The sequence below is a fragment of the Dendrobium catenatum genome, unplaced genomic scaffold (genome assembly GCF_001605985.2).
Source record: "Dendrobium catenatum unplaced genomic scaffold, ASM160598v2 fragScaff_scaffold_1163, whole genome shotgun sequence".
Classification (NCBI taxonomy): Eukaryota; Viridiplantae; Streptophyta; class Magnoliopsida; order Asparagales; family Orchidaceae; genus Dendrobium; species Dendrobium catenatum.
In genome coordinates, this window is record NW_021319625.1 from 110,575 (window position 1) to 137,565 (window position 26,991).

The window sequence follows — 26,991 nt, forward strand, 5'->3', positions numbered from 1 at the left end:
AATATCTAGCACACAAACATGAAAGAAATAGAAACACTAGGATTTTTACGTGGAAAATCATGAATAGGGAAAAAACCACAGGGTCACGCCTAGTTGAAAAAGTTTCACTAGTGTTTGTTTGACAAATAAGAGGCTGACTCATCCATAAAAGTTAGGATGATCATATTACAATGAATTTCTTTTGAATTGAGATTTAGTTACAAAGTTGAGCAGAGTTCCGACGTCACTTGGAGATCAAGTAGAAACCTAGCGTCCTTCGGAGATTGAGCAGAATTCAAGTGTCGTCTGGAGGTTGGATTGAATTTTGACGTCGAACAAAACTTTGACGTTACTCGGGAAGAATTCCGGCATTACCCGGGGGTCCGGCAGAATTCCGACGTTACTTAGGCGGCGGGAAGAATTCCGACAGTGGTTGAGGATGAGCTATTCCCTCCTATCCTTCTCTTCTCTTCTTCTCTTCTTTTTTGCTTGGGTCCCCTCTCATGAGAAATGAGGGGTCTATTTATAGATTTTCTGGAGTGACATAGCTTGTAAATAGGTGTGAGATCAAGGGCAAATAGGGAGTGGTCGAATGGACGGCTGATATTGAATCCCTTGATCGAAATAGAGTATAAAGACAGTGTCGATTAGAAGTATTTGAGTAGCTTACCCAACTTAGCGACTTGGTGACAAAGCCGCTTAAACTTATAACTTAGCAGAAGAGTTTCGAGCTATGCAAAGAAAAAAAGAAAAGATTAATTTTTTTTTCAAAAAATAAAAAATGAACGGAAAAAATACAAGTATATACGCACTTAATTATTGTTAAATTAAACGGAATATTCGCTAGATTCGCCAACGCCATTTATAGGGCGCCATCACCGGCTTAGCTGGAGCGCTTACGTTTCTCTGTCTGCGGCCAGCTGGCACAGTACTATGCACATGGCCAGCTGGCCCGGTCGCTGGGAACCCGAAAATTACAAAACTACCCCTAATGGACTTTCTGCGTAACGTTTTTATCGGCCCGTAACTTCTCCGTGTTCCAACTCTTTCTTCTCAAATACGGTCTTTTTACAGAAAGCTAGGCTATTTTCGTTCGTTAGTGACACAATAAAATCCCGTTGGTTTATTTGTGCGTGGGATTTGGGAAGTGACCTCTTGCAAGCACGAACCTAGCCATAAATGCAAATTAATTGCGGAGAAAAAATTTTAGATCGTTCGCACTCTTAGGATGCATGAAATAGTGGGAAAGATGGGAAGGCTGGCCTGCTCGAGCAGTTGCGAGAGAGAGACAGAGGCAGAGAGATACGGGTAACGATGAGCGAGTGTTGAAAGAGAGGGAGGGAGAAGCGCCAGTGGGGAAAGGTGCTCCTCCAATTTGCAGTGCTCTTTCATTACTTTTTTTTTTTTTACTCCTCTGAGCTTCCATCGTTCTCTGCTTCGCCTTCCATTTCCATATCTACCTACATTCATTCTTTGCGTTTTCTTTTGGTGCTTACGAGATATCCATCTTTTCATTTCCTTCACTTTCCTCCTCTTCATCGTCTTAAATTTCATCTCTTTCATGACTTTTGCTTCGTCATCTTCTCCAAAGTGGCAATATTGCTCTACTTTCTTCGTGGTCTGCGGCGTCAGTTAACGACAGGCTTACTTATTATTGCAACAGATCTGAGCGGAGCCGAGGGGCGGTTAGGTGACATGTCAAGGTTGGGAGACGCATGGGCGAAATCCCCAAAACTCTTCTCGGTGGAATCCGTCTCTGAACGATTTGATTCCATGCTTAGCTTCGAGGGAAACAAACGTGATGCTAAGGAGTTCACTGAAGTTGCGTCCCCTCTCTCGCCTCTCCGGATCAAGGGCACTGTTACGGCGGCCACTAGCAGCAGCTCAAGCTCCTCCGGTTCTTCTGGAAAGCCAACGCAAAACGCTGGGGACCGAAAATGGGATAGCGGACGAGAGCGCGGCCACTCCAAAGAGCTTTCCAGCCCGAGGAGCTTCTCAGGCGTTGGAGGTGGCTCCTCTGCCAGCTCACCAGTTGCCAATGTGCTTCCGGCTGGGAACATTTGCCCCTCTGGAAAGGTTGGAAAGATGGGGATGATGAGCAGGAGCACGGCGAGAAACGATGTTCTTGGATCAGGAACTGGTAATTATGGACACGGAAGCATATTGCGAGGCGGTCCACTTGGATCGGTGACGGTGAAGGCCCCAAGCGGTCGTGAGACTGAGTCGTGGAGAGGAAAGAGGGCGGATCCGGAGGAGGCTACAAGGGCCGGAAATGAGCACTATAAGAAGGGGCAGTTTGCAGAGGCGCTAAAATTCTATGACCGAGCTGTTGAGATGTGCCCAAACAATGCAGCTTGCCGGAATAACAGGGCAGCAGCACTAAGCGGGCTGGGAAGATTGGAAGAGGCAGTGAAGGAGTGTGAGGTTGCCATTCAACTTGATCCGGCCTATGGCAAGGCTCATCATAGGCTTTCTGGTATATATCTAAGGTACTGATCCTCCACTATATGACGGTGAGGGTTTCTGTCTGTGTGCTGGTAAAGATTTTGCTTTCCTGTTTTTGTTTGAACAATTTCTTTTTGTTTTACGTTTACTGATGGAAACCTTTCATCTTTTTTAGTACTGATGCTTAGTTTTGGTTCTGAATTTATTTTGCTTGATAGTGATTGGTATCGAGAGTTCCTTTACATGTAGAATTCATCCCGCTGAAGAATTATTGGGCACTGTATGATTCGGCCATGGTTCTAATTGGTTATTCAAGATAGACACGCAATCCACTTAGACCATGTTTCTTTCTTTGAGGTGATTTCTGGGGCAGGCAGTAGATGTATCATTTACAGTCTTGAATCATTTTTGCAGTACCTGTTTAAGTGATGCGGAGCATCTAAAGTTAGGTGGTTTGGCGGGACAGTTTAAACCCACATGCTCTGTAATTGTTAATTAGGATTTGCTACGCTATTTACTATTTTCTAGTATTGCTGCACATGAGTGCGCTAGTGGCTGTTTGCACCTTCTTATTATTGTTTGTTAGAGAAAGAAGTATTAGGACTCGGGAAAGGTAGGAGGAAGACACTCTTGATTTTTCAATTTTACCTGATACAGGTTCTTGGTAACCTTTAAGTTACTGTTTTATTCAATTTTTGCTTGCACTAACCATCTTCCGCAGGATTCCTACATCAGTCTAGATGGTTGAAGGCAACAGGCCGGTGGCTCCTGGGGCCGACAACAACTTTGAAGCTTTATGGATCGAACACCGTAGTTTGGCGCAACAAGTAGATGATTTAGCGACTGATGTTCATTATTTATTTGGTGAAGTGAGACAGGAATGAGGGCGATAAATGCCATCCGGTGCGAACTACAGTTCCAACAGCATGTCTTGCTGTGAGGCGAGTACTTGATGACGACAGATGGCGACAATGAGGTTCTCAAATCATCGAGGCGTTTGAGTAGAGGATGAACTGGATTGACTCAGAAATCTGGACATTTCATATTCCAAATAGGAAATGACTAATCAGCGAAGGAGGATGCTGAGAGACGTAGAACGACTACATAGTGAATTTTGGGTGAAGCTAGACATATGCTATTTTGATGGTATATTACATATTGAGGATTATTTGGATTGGGATTGATTGGTAGAGATATTCTTTGAATATATGGAGATTGAACCAGAAAAGCAGGTGAAGTATGTTGCTTGTAGGCTCGAGGGAGGAGCTACTGCATGGTGCCAGCAAGTGCTTTAATCAAGGCGTCGGGAAGGGCATGGACAAATACACAGTTGGCACAAGATGAAATAGTTGTTGCAGGCCATTATTTGCCAACTAACTACGAACAAATGATGTATCTATAGTATCAGCATTATGTCCAGGGGCATAGAACTATTAATGAATATATTGAAGAATTTTTCGTTTAAGTGCACACAACAATTTAAACAAATCAGATAACCAAATAGTGGCCAAATATATATTGACGGATTGTGGGAGGAGATCCAGGATAAACTGGAGTTAAATACTGTGTGGTCTTTATCACAGGCTGTGAATTATGCGTTGAAGGTGGTGTTGCAGCTACTCAGACATACTCGCAGCAGTCAATCTAGATGCACTCATGCATTTGCAGCCAAGAACATCTTATCTCTCAATTCAGCTGTGTCGCAAGCCAACAAACAACAAATTATGAATCCTGGAGCAACGGGACCCATCAATTCTACTAATAAAATAGTAGACACAAGAAATGTACCAAACAAGGACAATCCTTGTGCCAAACCCACAAACATTAAATGTTTTCGTTGTTTTCAACAAGGGCACAAGTCCAGTGAGTGTCCGATTAGGCCGCAGTTGCAATGGGTGGAGGCAGATGCTGAAGAAGAGTGTGATGATAATGCGGCCAACTGTGAAAATGCAATGAAAGATGTTGCAGTGGGTGGAGACAGATGCTGAAGAAGACTGTGATGAGAATGCGGCCAGCTATGAAAATGCAATAGAAGATGTTGAGGGGGATGATGGAGAACCACTTGTTTGCATTTTGGAGAAATTGTTATTACCTCCTAATCAACTTCAATACGACTCAGCGGAATGCTTAGTTTCGGACCAAATGCACCAACAATGGGAAGGTGTGCAATTTGTTGATTGATAATGGATGCACCGAGAATGTTGTGTCACGAGCAACGGTGCAGGCATTGTAGCTTAAGACCACCAAAAATCCTAATCCATACAAAATCAGCTTGGTTTATTAGGGCATAGAGAGAGAAATTCCAGAATTTTCGTTAGAGTGAGAAACTCCAGAAAAATTCAAATTTCATTCTCGGAATTGGTTCCTGGTTATCAGGAATAGTTGTGGTTGATGGCGGCGGAGAGTCGCCGGCAAGCACAAGCCCCGACGATTAGGCCTCCGTCCTTCGTTGGTAATTCGAAGATAGATATGAAGGGTAATGAAATGCTGTTGCTGAAATCTAAACAGTATTCGGAGGATCACTTGTTTAAACCACAAGGACCTTTGGTGATTAGAGATGTATCAGAGGAAGCGCCCAAGAAGATCAAGCATGTGGAAGGCAAAGGTAAAGGATTAAAAGTACCTGTGATCAGTGTTACTCCTAGAACTGAAAAAGTTTTTTCTTCTTCTATCTCGTTGGATCCTGCTGCATCATCATCAGGAATGAAAATTTTTGTTAACATATTTGGGAATTCAAATGCAATCCCTGGACACAGTGTGATAAATGCGAATTCTTTGAATTTGGTTAACAATAATATTCATTCGTTGGTGAATGATAGTAATGAAACGAGTGTGGCTAAGGTGAATGATGAAATGCCTAATACTACTGTTAGTATGGGCAACATTAATCCTTGGAGTAACAAGCGTTATATCAGACTTGATTTTAAAGAAGAAGAAATGTTGTTGTCAGAAGATGGTAAGGCCGTAAGGATGAATGAAGAGCTGGAGATTTCGAATTCAAAGAAACTGTTGAATTCGGTGGTGATTAAGGTATTTGGAAAAGAATTGGCATCTCATTTGGTAGCTTGGGAAATAAGAAGGCAATGGAGTCATTTGGGGCAATTTCATTTCACCACTTTGGGAATAGGATGGTTCTTATGCTTATTTAAATCGGATGAGATGGTGGAAGCAGTTCTTTCAGGAGGTACGTGTTTTATTAATGGACATATAATAGGGATGGAGAGATGATCTGCAAATTTTTCTGCATTATCCATGAAGGGTCTAACCTCTCCTATATGGGTTAGAATGCCAAATTTTCCATTGCAATGTTGGGATGAAGTAAATATAGCAAGAATTGCTTCTAGAATTGGTAAACCATTAATGATGGATGGGAATTTGTTCCAATGGGGAAGGAGGGAATTTGCTAGAATATGTGTTCGGGTAAAGCTTGATCAACCTCTTCCGTTGGGAGTATGGGTGGACAGGATTTCTGGAAGGTTCTTTCAAAAAGTAGAGTATGAGAAAGTGGCTAACATTTGTTTTGAATGTGGATTGATTGGGCACTTGAAGAATGATTGTGCAAATAAGGAAACCATTTCCAAGGAGGTAAAAGGCTGTAGTTCATAATAACAATGAAGAAGCTCGAAGGAGAAATTTGCAAGAGATGGTTAAAGAACCGTCCTATTGACCATGGATTCTTGTCAACCACAAGAAAGGGAGTAGGCCTGTTCAGAGAAGTAATGTTGTGAAATCTAGTAATTTGAGATTTGTTAAGAAGATTGCTAAAAAGATCTCGGCTGTCCAGGAGGAGAGATCTGTTCTATCTGATATCAGGAAGGTTTCTTCTCACCTAAAGCAAGCTGATTTGGTAGATGCAGAACAGTTAGAAGAAGGTGAATTCGTTTTGGAATATGAACGGCGCATGTATAAAGTAATTGGAGCTGAAGCTATGATGAAGATAGGATCTTCTGACAACTGTGAGGATAATTTTGAAGGTGATATGTGTATGATCTCTAAATCTGTTATTCCAAATATATCAAATTCTGTTAATAAATTTGATATTCTGAAATCTGTTAATGAGGATATGTTGAATGAAGAGTTGATAGAAGTGGATAGGTGTTTGGGAGAAAATGACGGAGATTGTGATGGTAAGGTAATGAAGATGAGTAGTGTAGAAGATGTTGACAAAAATAATTCTGGAAGTAATGTGGGAAGGGATAGAGGTGCTAATGGAGAGGTTAATAAATTGAAATTTGCTAAAGAGTTGAAATCTCTTGGACCAATTAAGAACATTCCTCGAGGTAGGAATTTTGATGGTGGAGGAAGCAAAAGAAGGGAAGGGGCCTCATCCCCTAGGTTGAATTAATGAATTCCTTAGCATTTTGGAATTGTAGAGGGCCAAGAAAAAAGAGGCCTCTCTATATCTCAAGGAGGTGATTAAAGATCATGGTATTCTATTTGTGGGGTTAGCGGAAACAAAGATCAATGCTTTTAACAAAGTTTCCTTTGAGAAAATTATGGGACCGGATTGGGAATTCTATCTTCTTCCGTCAGATGGCCTATCTGGAGGTATTATGGTATTGTGGAGGTCGGACATAGCTTCTTTCTCAATTTTGAGGAAAAGTCAGATCAGTGTGTTTTTGGAGACCTTAATGTCTTCAATAAAGGGATGTGGATGATTGCAACTGTTTATGGGAGTAAGGAGGTTGTGAAGAGGAGAGAGTTATGGGGAAGTTTACAGGAGGTTTCCAATAAAAAGGTTCCTTTTATTGTTGGGGGAGATTTCAATTGTATTTTGTCTCAAGAAGACAAGAGAGGTGGAAGGAAATTCGTTTTCTCACAAGGTCCCAAAGAGATGGCTGATTTTTTGAATGTAAATGACTTACATGAAGTGGGGTTTGTTGGACCAAGGTTCACTTGGTGTAACAACAAATCAGGAGGAGATCGAATACTTGAGATGTTGGACAGGTGTTTACTTAATTCCATAGCTATCAATGGTGGTCAGGTAGCTATGGTAAGACACCTAGCTAGAGTAGCTTCTGATCATTGTCCAATAGTCTTGAAGATTTTTGAAAATTCTAGTAGAAGGAATGGGAATCTTAAGTTTGAAGATGTTTGGATTTCTTATAAAGCTTCGTCACTCATTATTGCTAGAGTATGGAGAAAGGTATTCCAAGGAAATGATATGGAAATCCTTAATAAGAAATGTAAGAGAGCATTAAAGGAGTTGTATTATTGGAGCAAGGCAAAAATAAAGGACTTTTCTATGGAGAAGGAGAAACTGAAAGAAGAAAATATTCAGATTCAAGAGGAAGAAGCTAGTATGGGGTGGCTTAGTGAAGATAAGCTTTGGCTATTGAGATCTAAAGTCAAGGAACTTAATTCGGTTCTTGCCCGGATGAATACCTGGTGGAGACAAAGAGCAAAGGCAAAGTGGATGGAGGATGAGGACACTAATTCTAAATTTTTCCATTCTTTTGCAAATGCAAGAAGAAATGGAAAAGTGGATTTCTCAAATTAAAAAAGATGATGGAGAACTCACTAAGGAACCCGAGGAGCTGCATGATGTGTTCTTCAATTTTTTTCAAAATAAGTGGATGCAAAGGAGCTGTTGTACAGATAACTGGCCATTACCAAGAACTGTTCTGGATGATGCAGATAGAAGAAGTTTGGAGGTTGACATTGCAGATATGGAGATATTGGAAGTTATCAAAGGGTTAGGCAGTAACAAAGCCCTGGGACATGATGGCATAACGTATTCATTTCTTAAAAATTACTGGAGTATTATAGGGAATGATGTAAGTAAAGTTGTGAGGAGATTCTTTGAATCGGGTATAATGTGTAGGGAATGGAAGGAAACACATATTGTGCTGATCCCAAAAATTAGTAATCCAATCTCTCCTGATGGTTACCGTCCAATCAGCTTATGCAATTCTATTTATAAAATTGTGGCTAAGGTTTTGTTGAACAGGCTTTTGTTGGTAATCCCAAAGGTTATTTCAGAAGAGCAGGTTGCTTTTTTGAAGGGAAGGAGTATTTCGGATCATCTACTGCTGGCTCAGGAATTGGTTAATAAAATCAGAATTTCTAAATCAAATGGAGGTTTGGCTGCTATCAAGCTGGACATGGAGCAAACCTACGACAGCATGTGTTGGACAACTCTTTATGAGATGATGAGAAGACTGGGCTTTCCCGTGAAGTACATAAAGCTTGTGATGGAATGCATTATGGATCCAAGATTTTCTATCTTAATCAGCTGAGGACTATCCAAGTGGATTGTGGGGAGGAGTGGTTTTCGTCAGGTTTGTCTACTATCCCCATTTATGTTTATCATTTGTTCCCAATTGCTATCTAATGTCTTTTTCCAGGAAGGCAAGGACTTAGGCATCAAGGTTGCTTCAAGGAGTCAGAAGGTTTCTCATTTGCTTTATGCAGATGATGTCCTTTTACTTTATGATGCTAAGCTTAAGAGCATTAAGAAGATGAAGAACATTTTAAGCAATTATTGTGACTGGACAGGTCAAAGACTGAATCTTAAAAAATATGCTATGATTATTGGTAGAATAGTTGAGAGAAGAAGGAAGAAGAAAATTGCAAGGATCATGGGGATTAAGGTGGTAGAAAAATTGGATTATTTGGGAACTAAGTTGGCTTTAAGAAGATTGAAGAAGGCATATTTTCAAATCTTATTGGACAAATCTTTGAAGATTTTAAATTCCTGGGGAAATAGATATATTTCGCTTGTTGGAGAACTGGTGCTAGCAACATCAGTTTTTTGTAATCTTCAATTGTTTTTAATATCTCATTCCCTTATTTCGGTTAGTGTTTTGAAGGAATTTGAGAAGTATTGCTGGAATTTCATTTGGAATAAACAAGATGGAAAACATGGGTTGCATTATGTGGCTTGGGAAGATCTGTGCAAACCAAGAGCATTAGGTGGATGGGGACTTCATTTAGCTATTTCAAGCGTTGAAACAATGAGAGCAAAGTTCTTTTGGAATCTGGTAGAAAAGCCGAATTCCTTCTTAAACAGAAATCTGTTGGCCAGATACGGTGAAGATTGGTGGAGAAATGATGTACTAAAGGGAGGCTCTTCAGCGTGGAGGATCATCGCCAGTGGCTGGAATGCTATGAGAAGCTTTGTCAGATGGAATGTGGTGAGAGGTACATTTATAAAAGTTTTGAAGGATGTATGGATTTTGGATAAAAGTTTACTCAGATGGCCTACTTATGTTGCTACTTTTGAAGATGATAATACCACACTAGACTTCTTTATTCTAGATGGAAGATGGAATATAGAAAAGCTGCTTCTATTTTTTGTGAAAAACCTGGTGTATGTGATTAGTAACATCCAGATTTACCAAGATGAAGAGGAGGATTTCATGGAGCTGAAAAAGAAACTGTCAGGAAAAACGATTTATGCTTTGATTAAGGAAGATACAATGAAGGGTGTTGCTGGTGAAAATCTTTTCTCATGGATTCATAAGGTGAATTTAAATGCTCGGGTGGAATTGTTCATTTGGAGAGTGCAAAAATGCTATTCCAACAGCAAAATTTTTGATGAGATGAAAGCTGACCGATTGCAGTTTGTGCCCAAGAGGATGTGATGAGGTGGAGACTTTGGACCATGTGACCAATAATTGTCCAAAATTGTTAAAAGTGATTTGTATTCTGAGGAAATGGGGTTTTCATATTCCTCTATTCAATTCATTTCAGCATTGTATGGATGAGCTGAAGTATTTGTCTGTCAAAAATCCTATGATGGTAAAGCTTTATTTTTCTATGTTATGGATTTCTTGGAGCAACAAAAATAAAGTTAAACATGGGAAGAAAGAAGATTGTGATTCAGTTATTGCTGCAAATGTGATAAGCCTTGTTTGTATGGACAAAAGGAACAAGGTACTCTCGAAGAACTGGGATGCTGGCCAATCTAATGGATTGTCTACAGATTTCTGGCGTCCCCCACCACCCGAGTGGTACAAGATCAATATAGATGTAGCGTTGAGGAGTAACTATGGAGCAGGCATTGGAGAAATTGTAAGAGACCATAAAGGAAGATTTGTCTGTGCATTTGGTTTTTACGGGATGCATTGGGATATAGCACAAGTGGAACTTTATTCTTTCAATTCATTAAAAGAAGTTTTGAATAATTGTATAGACAATGCCAAATGTGTTATTATAGAGGGAATAAAAATGTCATACAATTTCTTCACAATATGTACAGCAAAGAGAAGAAGCTAGTTGGAGACATTGAAGATGAAGATTTCTTTGCTTTTGAGGTATGGGAATAATGTCATTTTTCAATTTATTGGTAGAAACTGTAATAGGTTAGCTGATTATTGTGCTAACCTATCATTTTCTTATGATTTCATATGGGACTTATTTTGTGAGAGTTCACTTCCTTCCTCCTTTGTTAAACTTGTAAAGGAGGAAAGTGTTTTGGAGTTCAACTCTCATGTAGCTTGTATCTAGGCTCTTTTGGTCTAGTAATTCTAATGCTGATTGCATTTCTTTCAAAAAAAAAAAGAAGCAAAATCAGCTGGGTGAATAAAGGGATGGAAATATTAGTGAATGAATTATGTCGGGTTTACTTCTCCATTGGAAAGCACTATACTAGTGAAGTCCTATACGATGTATTAGAGATGGATGTTTGCCACATTATTTTAGGCCGACTGACAATATGATGTCAGGGCACTATACGACTGTCGTGCCAATACTTATGCCTTTGAGTGGAAGGGGAGACGCCTGCGCCTATTACCAAGTAATGCAGTACAGGAAGCTAACAATATAAAGAATAAAATGGCCTTATTCACTGTCTCAGCTTCAGCGTTACTCAATGCATGGAAGGAAACTTCCAAAATTTTAGCACTAGTGGTGAAAGAGACTTTTGTTAGTGTTCACAACTCCAATTTACCCACTGAATTGAGTTGTTTATTGAAGCAGTTTGTAGATATATGCTCGGAGACGCAGTCCAAAACTTCCTCCCCTGCGAACCATTCAACACCAAATTGAATTCACAGCAGGCGCCACTTTACCAAACCGACCACACTAAAAGATTAGTTCTAATGATAACAAAATTTTGCAATAGATTATGGATGAATTGTTAGATAAACAATTGATACAACACAGTCCGAGTCTTTGTGCTATTCCGATCTTGCTAGTGCCAAAAAAAGATGGGGAGTTGGAGAATGTGTATGCACAACCAAGCAATTAACAATATTACAATCAAGTTCAAATTTCCAATGCCCAGAATGAAAGAGATGATCGAGCAATTAGCAGGGTCTACGATATTCTCCAAGTTGGATCTTTGAAGTGGTTACCATCAAATTATAATCAGGCCGGGGGCTGAATGGAAGCCCGCTTTTAAAACTTGTGAAGGTCTTTATGAGTGGAAGGTAATGACTTTTGGCTTGTGCAACGCACCATTTACGTTTATGCATTTAATGAATGAGGTTTTAAAACCTTTTCTCAACCGTTGTTGTGTGGCATATTTCGATGATATATTGGTTTTTAGTTAAAATCTTGGCGAACATTTGGACCATTTAAAAGGTATTTTTGAAACATTGTGGAGGAATAAATTATATCTAAACTTGTCAAAATGTGAATTTGAAACTAAACTGGTGTCATTTTTGGGTTTCAAAATTTCGACAGAGGTTGTTAGTACAGACCCATGTAAGATCTCAGCTATCCAAGAGTGGTTGACGCCCCAAACATTCACTAATATTCGAAGTTTTCATGTTATAGAAAATTTATTAAATGATTTAGTATTCTCATGGCACCAATAACTGATGTTCTAAAATTAAAGTTCTTGTGGGGAGAAGAACAAAAGTGAAGTTTTGAAAGCATTAAAATATCTTTAACTTCAGCACCAGTTTTAGCATTACCTAATTTTGATAAGCCGTTTGCCGTGGAGTCAAACGCTTTAACAGTCAGCATTGGAGCAGTGTTAACTCAAGAGAATAGGCCCATCAATTTTTTCAGTGAGAAACTATGTGCAGCAAGGCAGCGGTGGATTTTATATGAATAAGAGTTATACGCTGTAGTTAGAGCTTTAAAACAACAAGAACACTATTTTCTTCAACAAGATTTTGTTCTTTGAAGTGATCATAAGGCATTACAATATATCAATACACAAAAAAACATCAATCGAATGCACACTAGATGGATTTTGTTTTTACAAAAATTTACACTTGTGTTAAAACACAAAAATGGGGCTCAAAATAGGGTAGCGGATGTCTTGACCCGCCGATCAGTTCACTCACACAACTCCAAACAAAATTCATTGGTTTAGAATATCTCTAGGAACTATACCCAGATGATAGTGACTTTTGTGATATTTGGCATTGCTGTATCAATAAAGAACCTATCGAGGATTATTCAATAAGGCACGACTACCTATTTAAGGGAAATGTACTTTTTATTCCTAAGTCATCGTGGCATCAACAAATTATCAAGGAAGTGCATGGTGGAGGACTGGCCGCTTGCGTGGGTCGCGACAATACCATTTCACAATTGCAAACCATATTTTTTTCGGCCCCATCTAAGAAAAGATGTTGTTCGATATGTAGAAAGATGCTCGGTTTGTCAAAGCTACACGGGCGGCGGGCAGAACACTGACCTCTATTTATCTTTACCTATACCGGAATCTATCTGGGAGGATTTAAGATTCAATTTTGTGCTTGGCTTGCCTCGCACATGTCGAGGGAACGATTCAATCATGGTGGTGGTAGATCACTTCTCTAAAATGGCGTATTTCATAGCCTGTAAGAAATCCTTTGACGCTTTGAATGTAGCTAATCTTTTTTTTTTTCATGAAGTTGTAAGATTACATGGTATTCCACGATCACTAACATCAGATCGTGATGTTAAGTTTATAAGTCGTTTTTGGCGGGAATTATAAAAGATAATGAACACTCAACTACAGCTCAGTTCATCGTATCATTTGCAAACAGATGGCCAAACGGAAGTGATAAATCGTACACTAGGAAACTTCGTTGTTTGCTTTGGGACGAAATACTAGCACAAGTAGAATTTGCATTCAACTCCATGCCCAACCGGTCGACGGGTATGTTCCCTTTTAGCATTGTTTATACCAAAATACCAAACACAATTGTGGATATTGCTATCCTTCCAATTTGTGTGAACAAAACTACATCCAACATGTTCGAGCAATTCACTGATATGCTATCTATTGTTCGCATGAAGCTTCAGCAGTTCAATGATCAGTACAAACCAAAAGCTGATATTCATAGGTGGGAGAAGATTTTTAATCCTGAAGATCTTGTTTTAGTCCATTTGCAAAAAGAACGCTGTCCTTCAGGAGCCTATTCAAAGCCCAGTCGTCGCAAATTTGGACCATTTCCAGTTGCCCACCGAATCAATAACAACGCATATGTGTTTGATTTTCCAAATGATTTTAACACATCTCACACTTTCAATGTTGCATATATCTTCCCTTATGCACCACCAGAAGATAGCAACATTACAATTGAAGCAGGGGATAACAGTCTTTTTTGTGGTAGGGGTGAATGATGCGGGGCATCTTAAGTTAGGTGGTTTGGTGGGACAGTTTAAACCCACATGCTCTGTAATTCTTAGTTAGGATTTGCTACACTATTTACTATTTTCAAGTACTGCTGCACATGAGTGCGCTAGTGGCTGTTTGTACTTTCTTAGTATTGTCTCTTAGGGAAATAAGTATTAGGAATCAGGAAAGATAGGAGGAATACACGCTTGATTTTTCTGTTTTACACTGATACAGGTTCTTAGTAACGTTTGAGTTACTGTTTTATTCATTTTCTGCTCGCACTAACCATCTTCCGCAGGATTCCTACATCATTAAGGGGCGTGGGTATGCTAAACCCAATTTCCGCACGTTTCATGCTTGCCTCTATATAATTGTTTGCCTAGAGTGTTCATTCTCTGGGTGGGTAATAACTACTTAAACTTAAAATCATGTCTGTGTGCGTTTTGTTTTCTACTTGTTTTGTGTTTGCTTTGTTTTTTTATTTATGTTTCTTTTGATTATGCTTTGTGTTTGTTTTGTTTTCAGTTTTACTTGAAACAAAACATGTTTGTTTTCACTGCATCTTTCTTTCTTTAATATGGATGTGCACCTCAGGATGGTGAATTGGCTACGGCTATTGTAAAGGAACTTCATATCTTTTCGCACCTTGTCGACTCCATAGCCATGGCCATCAAATCTTTCACTGTATAAGCACTAACAGTCTTTGCTTTGCTAGCATTTCAGCTATTACAGATCATGTAGATGATTGGCCAATTCATTTTTACTTTGTAGGCTAGGGCAAGTTGATTTTGCCCGGAAACACCTCTTGTTGGTTGGACAACAGCCAGATCATACTGAGGTACTGAAACTGCAAACAGTAGAGAGACATCTGGGAAGATGGGCTGAATTTCGCAGGTTGGGGGACTGGAAGAGTGCTTTGAGGGAAGCGGATTCTGTTACTGCAGCTGGAGCAGACAGTTCCCTTTTCGTAAGTTATGCTTTTATCAACTGGAATGCTATTTTCAACAAATGTGAATATCGTTGATGTTTTTTGTTGGATTTAACAGATAAATGCATTGAGAGCAGAAGCCCTTCTCCGGCTTCATCATCTAGTAGAGGCTGATTCAACTTTATCATATGCATTCAAGTACGAAATTGGATGGTCTTTATCTTTTCACTCCAAATTTCTTGGTATGCTCTCCAATTCCTATATCTACTTTGTACGGGCTCAAGTTGAAATGGCGTTAGGAAGGTGAGCTAATAAAATTGAGTTTCAACTTCTGAAGGATGATAAATTGAGATATTAGGTGATGAGTATGGATGGTGGAAATTTTCCAGGTTTGAGAATGCAGTGGCATCGGTTGAGAAAGCTCGGCAACTAGATCCCCGTAATGTAGAAATTTCTGTGATGTGGAACAATGTGAATTCTGTTGTAAGGGCACGCTCCCAGGGGAATGAGTTTTTCAATTCTGCAAAATTTGCTGATGCTTCCATAGCTTATAGTGAGGGCCTTAAATATGACCCGTCAAACCCAGTTCTGTATTGCAATAGAGCGGCTTGTCATTCCAAGCTTGGCCATTGGGAGAAATCATTGGAGGACTGCAATGAGGCTTTACGGATTCAACCTGGTTATGTTAAGGCTCTTCTCAGACGAGCAGCCTCTTATGCAAAGGTGAGACGTTAAATCCTTATACAATGGAAGTGTGTGAAAAATGGTTAATCATTGATTTTCTCTATCTTTTAGCTTGAACAGTGGATGGAGGCTGTTAGAGATTATGAGATTCTGAGGAGGGAACTTCCTACTGACACTGTGGTTGCAGAAGCATATTTCCATGCTGAAGTTGCATTGAAGGCATCCCTAGAAGAGGAGGTTTCTGATATAAAATTTGGTGGTGAGGTTGAGATGATGACAGGCCAAAAGCAGTTACAAGAAACAATAGCTCTCACCGGTTTGTTTCTCCATAATTTTAATGATGTTTCTAATTTCTTCATTTTTATAGTGTTAGTTCTATCGGTTATCTCCTAAATTGCATTCTAGAAAATACATTTTAGGTGATCACTACTTATTAGCTAACCCTTGATACTATTATAGGGCTTAGTTTGACATTATTATCTTTTGTAGTATTATACTATATTTTGTTGTGTTGTGTTGTTGCATAAAAATAACAATTTGGTAGAATCATATAAAAGCTGCTATTTTAAATATTGTAAGAGCTTTAGTTTTTATGTGAAAAAATGATACAATATTGTTATGCATTAACCATAGCTTTCATATGCTCCCTTGTTTTGAGGGTAGAGCTTAATGGATTGAGTTTGGCGTATACCTTTTTTACCTAAGTACTCATAAGCTCTTTGCATTATGTAAAAAACTGTTGCAAAATTGATATGCATTGACCATAGCTTTGATATGCTCCTTTGTTTGAGGGTAGAGATCAATGGTTTGAGTTTGGCATTTACCTTTTTTACCTAACTGTTCATAAGCTCTTTGCATGAAATTTGAGATGGAATTAGCTTTGGGCCATCCTTTCAATTAATAAAATATTTGTAGTAGGTTTATAATCTAAATAAATGATGAGTTGATAAAATTATTGAAATATATATTATGAATTACAAAATTATAATATAATAATTTAATCCTTACAGGTTTATAAATAAATTAACTTATTAATTGAGAAGATAAAAAAGTTAAATTCAAAGTAATTGATATATCATTAAAAATTTTTCTTGATCGGGCTTGAGGTAAAATCAAGTTGGAAAATTTTGAAATTAAATTTCAATATGAACTCCAATTTCAACAAACTTATAGTCGAACTAAACGTCTCGAAAAGACAAACACAATGACACCGAATTCGACTCAATCCAAGCCCCAATAGATCCAAATCGAAAACTTGAAGCATATTTGGAAGGTTCAAACCATAATTTGGAATACCAAATGGTTTCCAAACATGACATGCTTATAGTCGAATCGAGCGGCTCAATGAGAAAAATCCAACGAGCCCAAGATCGTCAAATTCTGATATCATTAATATATTCCAACGCCCAACAAAAGGTCTATAATCAAGGGAATCAACATCGACCGTCCATTCAAACCACTCCAAATTTATCCTTAATCTCTCTCCTATTTATTGGCAATGCCATGTTTAGAAAATTGTAAATGGACCTCTCATTTTTCATTGAGGGGGGACCGAAGGAGGAAGTGAGAGGACCAAGCAAAGAAGAGAAGGAGAAGAAGAAGAGAGACCTTAGATCTCTCATGTCACCAAGCTCCTCCTCGACCACTGCCCGAACTTTTGCCGAACCACCGCCAGTCGTCGAACTTCTGTTAGACTTCTACCCGACGTCGGGCTTTCTCCCGTCACCGACTTACGCCTGGCTGCCGTCGGACGCCGAACATTTGCCCGACACTAAACTTCTACCCGACGCCAAACTCTCGCCTGCCGTTAGACTTCCACCCGTACATCGAAAGATGCTAAACTTCTGCTCTACCACCAACTATCGTCGGACTTTCTCCCGGTTACTGATTGTCGTAGGACTTTTGTCGAACCTCCGCCTGGCTCACAACTATCGCCAGAATTGCGCTTGGCCACCAACTGACGTTAGACTTCAGCCAAGCCACTAACATCAAGCTTCCACCCGGCTCCTAATTGTTGGACTTCCATCCGACAATGGTTCTTTCTACCTTTGTCGCCAGTCTACGGTCTTTCATATAACAACCTAAACTCTTAACTATCGAGATGTTGTATCTTTTACCTGAAAACCTCACGATTTTGTCCTATTGGTATAACTTCCTAGTAAGTCACCCATCCCAAAATTACTCTGGGATCAGCACACTTAACTGTGGAGTTTCTTAATGAAATTCCAACAATTACGCCAAAAGGTGCCTCGATGTTTAAGAATTTAACTTCTTATTCTTAAGGAGTTTCACATTTCCAACCTCTGTCGTCCACTGACTACGGTCCTTCCGACTTTCGTTGCCCATCGACCAACGTTTTAAAAGGCGAAATCGGGAATCAAGGCGTGGCGTAAGCCTCGAGGCGGATCGAGGCGTAAGCCTAAAAAATGATAAAAATAAAGTAATTAACAGTGTCGAGCATCTACCGCTCGGTACCGAGCATGTACCGCTCGATACTGAGCATGTACTGCTCGATACCGAGCATATACCGCTCGGAACTGAGCAGTGCTGGCTCGGTACCGAGCATGTACTGAGCAATATCGAGCATGTAATAGTGGTACTGGCTTGGTACCGAGCGTGTACCTAGTGGTACCGAGCATGTACCGCTCAGTACCGAGCATATACTTGCTCAGTACCGAGTGGTACTGGCTCGGTACCGCATGTACTGAGCGATACAAGCTACTCAATAATTATTATTAATACTATTAATTATATATTTAATAATATATATTTTAATTTATATTAACTAGGCTAATTATATTAATATTTAATTAATAATTATATTACTAATTAGTCAATTAATTTATGCACTAATTATACTATTAAGTATTTAATTAATTTGCTTAATTATTAATATTTAAATTATATTAATTAAGTTAATCAATAATAACTTTGCTGCGTCTAGGGTTTGCCTTTCATCTTCTCCTTTCGTCCTTGTTGTTCGGCTTCGTTGCTTCATAGGAGGTGTAGAGATTACACGCGTCGCTTCTTTGGCTCCTTTGTGACTGTTCGACTGCGCTCCTTCGACGACTTTCCCTTCCTGTCGGATCATAAGTTACGACATTTTGATAAGAAGAAACAATGAGAGCTCGTTGGCTCGCTGGCTTTGAAGGTAACTTTCTCCCTTTCGAGGCGCTGCCTCGATGCGCCTCGACGCCTCACATATTGAGGCGTACGCCTCCGTAGAAAAAGGCGTAAACCTCGCCCGGACATTCGAGGCTTAAGCCTCAGTTCGCCCGACCTCCGCCTCGATTCGAGGCGCGCCTCGAGGCGTCCGCCTCGAACGCCTTTTTAATCGATGCCATCGACAAAGGTCTTTCCGACCTCCGTCTGCTGTTGACTACTGTGCTTTCGACCTCCTTCACCAACTACGGTTCTCCGACCTCTATCGCTAGAAAACAGTCTTTTCGACCTCCGTCGCTCGTCGACAACTGTCCTTTCAACCTCCTTCATTGACTATGGTCATTCCGACCTCAATCGCCAATAACAATCTTTCCAACCTCCGTCGCCTATCGACTATGGTCCTTCCGACTTCTTTCACTGACTATGGTCCTTCCGACCTCTATCGTCAGACAAGGGTCTTTCTGACCTCTGTCGCCCGCCGACAAGATCTTTCCAACCTCCGTCGCTCGCTGACTGCAGATCTTCCGATCTCCTTTGCCGATTATAGTCCTTCCGACCTTCATCGCCAGACAACGGTCTTTCCAACCTCTGTTGCCCGGTGACTATGATCCTTCTGGTCTCCTTCGTCGACTACGGTCCTTCCGACCTCCGTCGACTACGGTCCTTCCGACCTCCGTCGACTACGGTCCTTCCGACCTCCGTCGACAGACAATAGTTTTTTTACCTCTATCATCAGTCAACTATGGTTCTGCCGACTAAATGAACATGTCAATACTGATTTTTCTAATTCCCACCAAGTAATGCACTATATATGATGTATATTTGCTATATCAAATTAAGGCCTTCCCCCCCAAGGAAGGGCCTCATTTGTAATCGACTACAACACTAGTGGATTATTTCAAACTAGGGGAGACCCCATGGTTATCCTCCCTTTTCAAGGGTTTCCACATAAAAAACTCTGGTGTCTCTTATAAATGCTGCACTCTATTTTCTCTGATTGTGTATTATATTTTCGTACAATACTAAGACGTTAAACTATATATTTATCTGTTGCCGTGAATATTCAAGGACTCAACTGTTTGACGCCGTCATTGGAAACGTGATTCCCGACTGAGGGCAATTTTTTCTCCAACCTCAAAGGTCCTTCCGACCTCCATCGCCAATAACAGTCTTTCTAACCCCCGTCGCCTGTTGACTACGGTCCTTCTGACTTCCTTCACTGACTACGGTCCTTCCAACCTCCATCGCCTGACAACGGTCTTTCTGACCTCTGTCGCTCGCCGGCAATGATCTTTCCAACCTCTGTCGCCCACCGACTACGAATCTTCCGACCTCCTTCGCCGACTACGATCCTTCTGACCTTCGTCGCCAAACAACGGTCTTTCCAACCTCCGTTGCCAGCCAACTATGGTCCTTTCGACCTCCGTCGTCAGACAATAGTTTTTTTACCTCTATCATTAGCCAACTATGGTCCTGCCGACTAAATGAACATGTCAGTACTGATTATTCCAATTCCCACTAAGTAATGCACTCTAGATGATGTATATTTGCTACATCAAATTAAGGCCTTCCCCCCAAGGAAGAGCCTCATTTGTAATCGACTACAACACTAGTGGATTATTTCAAACTAGGCGAGACCCTGTGATTTTCCTCCCTTTTCATGGGGTTCCACATAAAAAATTATGGTGTCTCTTATAAATGCTGCACTCTCTATTTTATCTGATTGTGTTAGATTTTCTTGCAATACAAAGACATTAAACTATATATTTCTCTGTTACCGTGAATATTCCAGGACGCAATAGTTTGGCGCCGTCATTGTAAATGTGTTTTCCGACTAGGGGGGCAACCATTTTTGCTCCAACCTCAAAAAGTCATTCGGATTAATGTTCTGGCATCAGTTATTGCTGCATCAATTTCATGGGAATTAAATATGGACTAGGGGGGCAACCATGACTACAACCAGGGTCAAAAAAATTCCTCCAACTCTTTCAATATCCATGACGGTATATTGGGATCATAAAGTTCTAGCAAATGCAACGATGCTTTTAATAAATTTCAAGCTTTATACATTCCTTAGCTAGACTTCTACTTCTTAGGCAAGTTCTTAATCTCGACCTCAATTAGGCAAGGTCGTCAGACAACAATCTATCTGACCACCATTGCCCACAGACAACTATTTTTCCAACCTCCATCGCCCGTCGACTGCGATCTTTATGACCTCCTTTGCCAACTACTATCCTTATGACTTCTGCCTCCATTCAATGGCCTTTCCAGCCTCCATCGCCTGCCAACTACGGTCCTTCTGACTTCCTTCACCGACCACGATCCTTCTGACCTTCGTCGCCAGACAACGGTCTTTCCGACTTCTTTCGCCCGCCAACAACAGTCTTTCTAACCTCTGTTGCCCACTGACTATGGTACTTCCAATCTCCTTCTCCGACTATGGTCCTTCAAACTACCTTTGCCGACTATGGTCCTTCCGGCTACCTTCGCCGACTACAATCCTTTTGACCTCCGTCGCCATACAATAGTTTTTTTGATCTCTATCATCAACCGACTATGATCCTGCCAACTAAACAAACATGACAATATTGATTCTTCCATTTCCCACCAAGTAATGCACTCCATATGATGTATATTTCTACATCGAACTAAGGCCTTCCCCCCAAGGAAGGGCCTCATTTGTAATCGACTATAAACACTAGTGGATCATTTCAAACTGGGCGAGACCCCGTGGTTTTTCCCCCTTTTTCATGGATTTCCACATAAAAACTCTGGTATTACTTATGAATGCTGCTGATGAGGACATCCAACTTTGGAGAGTTTACCAGAGATGGGGCCGACGATCTACAACCACGATTGCATCGCTTTACTTTCGAGTCATCAGTTGTAATAGATTTATTATTATGTATGTATTGAGTTTATTATTGCATATTTTCCTTTTGTACCCTCACTTGAGGGAATAGTCCTATCTAAACCTTAAGGGACATGTTTGTCTTTTGTTTCCTTCATTGTATGGGGCAACCTAAAGCCTCCTCATCTTTTGAGGATGATGAATATTATTACAAAATTTTCTTGCATTGTGTCTTGGAGAGTTGAGGGCGTTTGAGCATGTTTGAAGACCCTAGGTGAGGTCAATGCTGACCCACCAACCGCATGAAGCGTCCGGATTCGTGGTTCCTCACTTTTCCCTAAACCCTAAGATCTACTTCCCCTCCATAATCGCCGGCCTACCTCTCTCTTCCCTCTTAGCCGCTGGCCTCAAGGACATTTTCCCTCCCTCCAAGCCGCCGACCCTAAAACCCCTTCCTCTTACAAGCTGTCGGCCCCAAGGCCTTTCCCTCCATCTAGTTGCCGGTCTTCAACCCTAACACTATACCTAGCCGCCGGCCACAGCTCCTCTACCCTTGCCTCCAAATTTCAAATTACAACATTAATGCTTTCCAAATTGGATGCAAACCACAATACGAAAATATTAATTGAAATTTCTTTCCTGAACTATTATGAGTTATTTTAGGAAAGTTTCTTAAATCAAGTTTATTTGAATTTTAAATGGGATTTGATTTAAAACAATCTCTCCTAATTCAAGATTCTAAATAGGGCAAGCTTTAAATCCCCACCTAAAAGCCCTACTCCCCCATAGCATGCCGCCAGCCTCTCTTTCCATATCTCTCCTACATTAAGTCCTTTTCCCCTTTGAGATCCTAATCAACTCCCTCTTCAAAGGAACGCCCTTCAAAAATTCCCTTTCAATCCCAATCAAATATGAAATTATTAACTCCCCCTCCCTGATCTTGGCCGACCACCTAACCTCTCCCTCCACCTCTTGTCCTTGGCTTGATACGTCACTAAAAGAAGGAAAGAAGAAGCAATACCTTCCCCTCTCTAGAACTTTGGGAAGTCTCCCTACCCATGAATGGCGGATCTAGAACTTGATCATGGTTTTGTATACAACAATCAAGGGTAGATTGACATTTTCCAGTCTCCGTTCTTCGACGTCAACTTGAGATCGACCAGACCATTGAAGACTACGTCGAAAGGATCATCTTCTTCCTCGCCACTGCTATCGACAAACAACTTTCTCCCATTCAGTAGTAAATTATTTCCAAATCTTGATAAAGGTGAATTTCTCCTCCAGGTCTTTTCCTTTCTAAGTTCTCCCTTTTAAATTGTGGAATCATAAAGGTTTTGTAACTTATCTAGGCTTAGCCAAACATCAAAAGTGTGAGTTAGTGGATCTAAGTAGTACATAATCTAAATGTTAATTTAGGGATTTCCTTTCCCATGCTATGTTAAGCTTGATTGAAAATGATTATTCATGATTCTAACTCTTATCGTGCAATTTGGCCTAAAGCTTAGCTCACATTGTGCTTGTTTTCAAGATTTGTTTATAATTGCTAAAAGTTAACTTAATTATTGTTGTTCTAATTTAGAAGGCGTGTAATTTCAAACATTAAATACTTACCTATGCATTTAGTTCTACATCAGCTGCACCATCTATTTTATCTGATTGTGTGTTGAATCTTTGTACAAAGCTAAGACGTTAAATTATATATTTCTCTGTTGCCGCAAATATTCCAGGACACAACAGTAATAATTTTTTTGGGGCAAGTTACCTAAAACATTGTTTGGGCATTTAGATATATATTACATAATTTTATGTATTTATATATCTAACATGGAAGTTTTATTTTTTATTTATATAATGCTTTAGTATCTTAGTCACATCAAAACATATTCATGAAAAGATGTAATTTCACTTCAAAATAGTTAATATTAGTAGTATTTTTTATATGGTTTAAAGATTTGAGTGTTATTTAAATAAATATAATAGTCCGATGCTAAATTTGCAAATATATTGCATGTATATCAATTCTCCAATATTGTTTTGTGGTAGCTGCTTTCAAGATTTGTTCTGACTTTAATTTTTTCTCTTCATCACACCAAAAATCCTAATACTGCAAAATAGAAGCATAAAAGAAAAAAGTTATGCCTACGGGAAGCTTGGTTTGGCTTCATGTTTTTATGGAAACCCCGCACACTTAAATGTCACACTGGTTTGTAAATAGTTGATAATATATGCTAAATTATGGTGAAATCACCGCACATAAATGTCTTGGCTCTCATCTTTAAGTGAATTTATGCTAAATGATGATCAAGTGATTGAGAATCTCATCATCTTTGCAGGTATTTCTGTTGTATATTTCTTGTCTGCATCAAACCATCATTGTGCTCAAACAACTCCCATTGTTGAGGCTCTTTGTGCCAGATATCCATCTCTTAACTTTATGAAGGTAAGCAGTTTTGAGTTCAGATAGTCTTGTATGCTTAATTCATCGTCATCATTCTGAAACTTTTTTGTGCTTGAATGGAAGGTTGAAGTCACCGAGAGCCCGGCCATCGCCAAGGCCGAGAATGTGCGGATTGTACCTACAGTCAAGATTTACAAGAATGGCGTAAAAGTGAAGGAGATGATCTGTCCCAGCCAGCAAGTTCTGGAGTTTTCGCTGCGACATTATGGAATCTAGAATTGGTCCATTTTTTTACTTTAACTCCAACTCCTTACTGAATCAAATGCCAGATCCGAGGAAGCTACATTAAACCCAATTTTTTACTATCTTTTTCCCTTCTACCTCACACGTTAAGGACATTTTCACCATGTTTTCCCTTAGCCCACCTCATCAATTCTTTGTAATTCACCTTCCTGTCTCATTCTGCTTTTCCTTGATAGCTTAGGACACCCATTAGCTCCCTGACAATAATTGTTGAGACGCTTAAGCTCTTTTACTTCTTTAGTTCTGCAGGTTTACTAGTTAAGTTGGGGATGCTCAGGAGGAGAGATGGCTACTTAAAGATTTGTTACATTTATAGACCATATACAAAGCGTTATAAGCCATTGATTTGCAACATTGAATGTATGTTTCCATTTTTATGAATAAGAATTCAAATTCTTTTCGGTCTGTAGTTATAATTAGTGATGGAGGGCATAAAGTTAAAGATGGGATCCGGTATGCCGCCGGTAATTATCCGGCGGTCGCCGGCGCTTTGACCGTCGGAATTTACCGGTTGTTATAGCCGCCGGAAAGTTTAGCCGACAGAAAATAGAGCCACAATTTATTTCGTACCTGATTTATACTAACGGTTCAGGAAAACCGCCGGTATATTCTCCAACCACAAAAAATGTAATATGAATTGTCGAAAAATGCTGCTGATAATTGACAATTTTGGTGTTATGGGATTGTTTAGTCAAATGGGGCACGTTTAGGTTTGGCAGTTGTGCTTCATTCATCCGCATTAAATGGATTCATCCTCTACTTTGTCTTTGTCTGCCACAACTTTTCTGCCACATTTTTAAAGCTGCTCAGGTTTCAGCTTGTTCTATAAGGAAGAAATAAGAATGGAGTTCATATGTTGTTTATTCAAGTAAGTTCTTACAAGTAATATTCCTTTATTTTGTTCAAATTAGTAATAGAATAAATTTGAATATTTCTCTTTTAAATTCTTATGGTTAAAATGAATAACTTTGATTTCTAATATATTTATTTCTGTACGAAAAATATATTTGTTGTTAAATAAATATTTATTAAAGGTTTGATGCTAAGTTTTATAAGGGATTTTATAATGTTCAATTAAATTTTCCTAAAAAATAAAATTTTTAATTAAATATTCGATATTAATATAATATATATTAATTTAAATCGCAAGTTTTAGTTAAATTAATCATATCACATTGCTCGCAGTCAACATTTCAAGTAAATTGCACGTGGTTGACGTATCTATTTTATTGAAAAGGGTATGTTTGTTTATGTTTATTAAATAAAATTTAAGTATCAATAGAAATGTATATATAAGTAGTGCGCTTCCTAAAAGAAAAGAGATTTAGGTGGGGTCAGCTACATTAATTCTTTTTCCCATTGTGTCTTGCTAAGAGTTAAATTCACATTTAAATCTAATAAAAAATTGTCATTTTTAATATTTTCTAATCAAGACTTTTTAAGTATACCTCTACCTTTCTTTACATGGGCTAGATCTAATATATCACCTTTATTTCATTGAGTAAGAATAATTTTGTCGCTTGAGTAGGCAATACTGAAGATAATTATAGCACACTTGAGTCCTCGTGTGATTGACACTCTTCTAATATCCTTTATTACTTGATCAACCCATGCAATTATGTAGCTTTGAATATCACACACACATATTTAGTAGCAACAAAATCCTTATCAGCCACTCATCAGTTACACTTGATCAAACCTATGTCCATGATCTAGAGGTTGAGCCAAACCCTTCAAAGAACCTTCTTGAAATGATTTGACCCATCATTGATCATTGAATGCCTTGGGCTAACCTACTTTGGCCAACTTTTAGCAAAATACCAAAAATGTCAAAAAACTATGAAAATGGGGACTTGGCTTAACCTTACCAACCTAAACTTGGCCATTTGACCCTAAAATCTCCTAAAAACTTCCTTGAATACATCTAAAACAATATGAGCCATTGAATCAACACGACTCACCATGGTTGAGTATGCTTCACTTGACATATGCACCCTTTTTAATGTCCAAACAAAATCTAAACCTTAGCATAGTGTTCTAATCCCCCTAAAGAATTCTTAAAACTCACCCAAGCCCATTAGAAACCTTGGCCCATCATGGTTTGGAATGGTTGAACAAGCTAATTAGGAATTTCTTATGTGACACATACACTCTTCATATGCATTCAAACCCAAATTTTGTCAAACATTGGACCCAAACCTATGCCAACAACATGCTTATATCCCAAACTACTCCCTTAGCCAACCTTGGCCTTAGGTAGCTTGGGTCACCCACTTAGGCTAACCTAAATTAGAGTCAGTTAAACTATATCAAAGCTACCATGCGACCCAATGCATTGCTTAAAACTTAATTGAATCTAGTCCAAACTTGGGAGCCCAAGTTTTTAATAGAACTCAAACTCATTTGCTTTTAATTATGACCATCTAATATAAAAAGTCACCCTTAAGCCTCCAACTTCCTCTAGACATTTACCTGCACTATAGGGGATGTATTTCAATTAGCTAAACTGCCTAATATGGCTTCAGATGGATGAAATTCCATATATATACATTTTTAATTCTCATCAAACACTCTTATTTCTAAAGGTGCTAGGTTTTCGTGTCATACTCTCTAAGTAAATTGAGAGTGAGAGTGATGAATTCCTTCCAAATCCCTACCTCCAAGAGCCTCCTAATGTGAATTGGAGTGAGCTCCAATGAGATTTCGATGGCGAAGAAACACTTTTCAATTCG

At 39.3% G+C, this 26,991-nt stretch overlaps 1 protein-coding gene across 3 annotated transcripts; it reads left to right on the forward strand.

The window, feature by feature from the left end:
* Positions 1 to 1,077: 1,077 nt before the first annotated feature.
* LOC110095661 (TPR repeat-containing thioredoxin TTL1) lies at positions 1,078 to 24,664 on the forward strand. Of its 3 annotated transcripts, XM_020821291.2 has the most exons (8): positions 1,082 to 1,341; positions 1,643 to 2,468; positions 14,702 to 14,897; positions 14,977 to 15,161; positions 15,248 to 15,581; positions 15,654 to 15,858; positions 23,892 to 23,998; positions 24,080 to 24,664. In XM_020821291.2, exons 2-8 carry the CDS (start codon positions 1,675 to 1,677, stop codon positions 24,230 to 24,232), a joined length of 1,974 nt encoding a protein of 657 aa, XP_020676950.1. In that variant the 5' UTR covers positions 1,082 to 1,341; positions 1,643 to 1,674; the 3' UTR covers positions 24,233 to 24,664. The 3 variants fall into 3 exon arrangements, with proteins under 3 accessions (XP_020676951.1, XP_020676950.1, XP_028554673.1); XM_020821292.2 differs by having other exon boundaries at positions 1,078 to 2,468; positions 15,663 to 15,858; XM_028698840.1 differs by having other exon boundaries at positions 1,082 to 2,468.
* The last annotated feature ends 2,327 nt before the right edge of the window (positions 24,665 to 26,991 follow it).

Excerpts from the sequence above, each read along its gene's own strand:
- LOC110095661 (XM_028698840.1), top strand. The coding sequence starts at position 1,675 with ATGTCAAGGTTGGGAGACGCATGGGCGAAATCCCCAAAACTCTTCTCG. Across the intron at positions 14,898-14,976 it reads GAGCAGACAGTTCCCTTTTC|ATAAATGCATTGAGAGCAGA; the intron begins GTAAGTTATGCT and ends TGGATTTAACAG. Across the intron at positions 15,582-15,653 it reads GAGCAGCCTCTTATGCAAAG|CTTGAACAGTGGATGGAGGC; the intron begins GTGAGACGTTAA and ends TCTATCTTTTAG.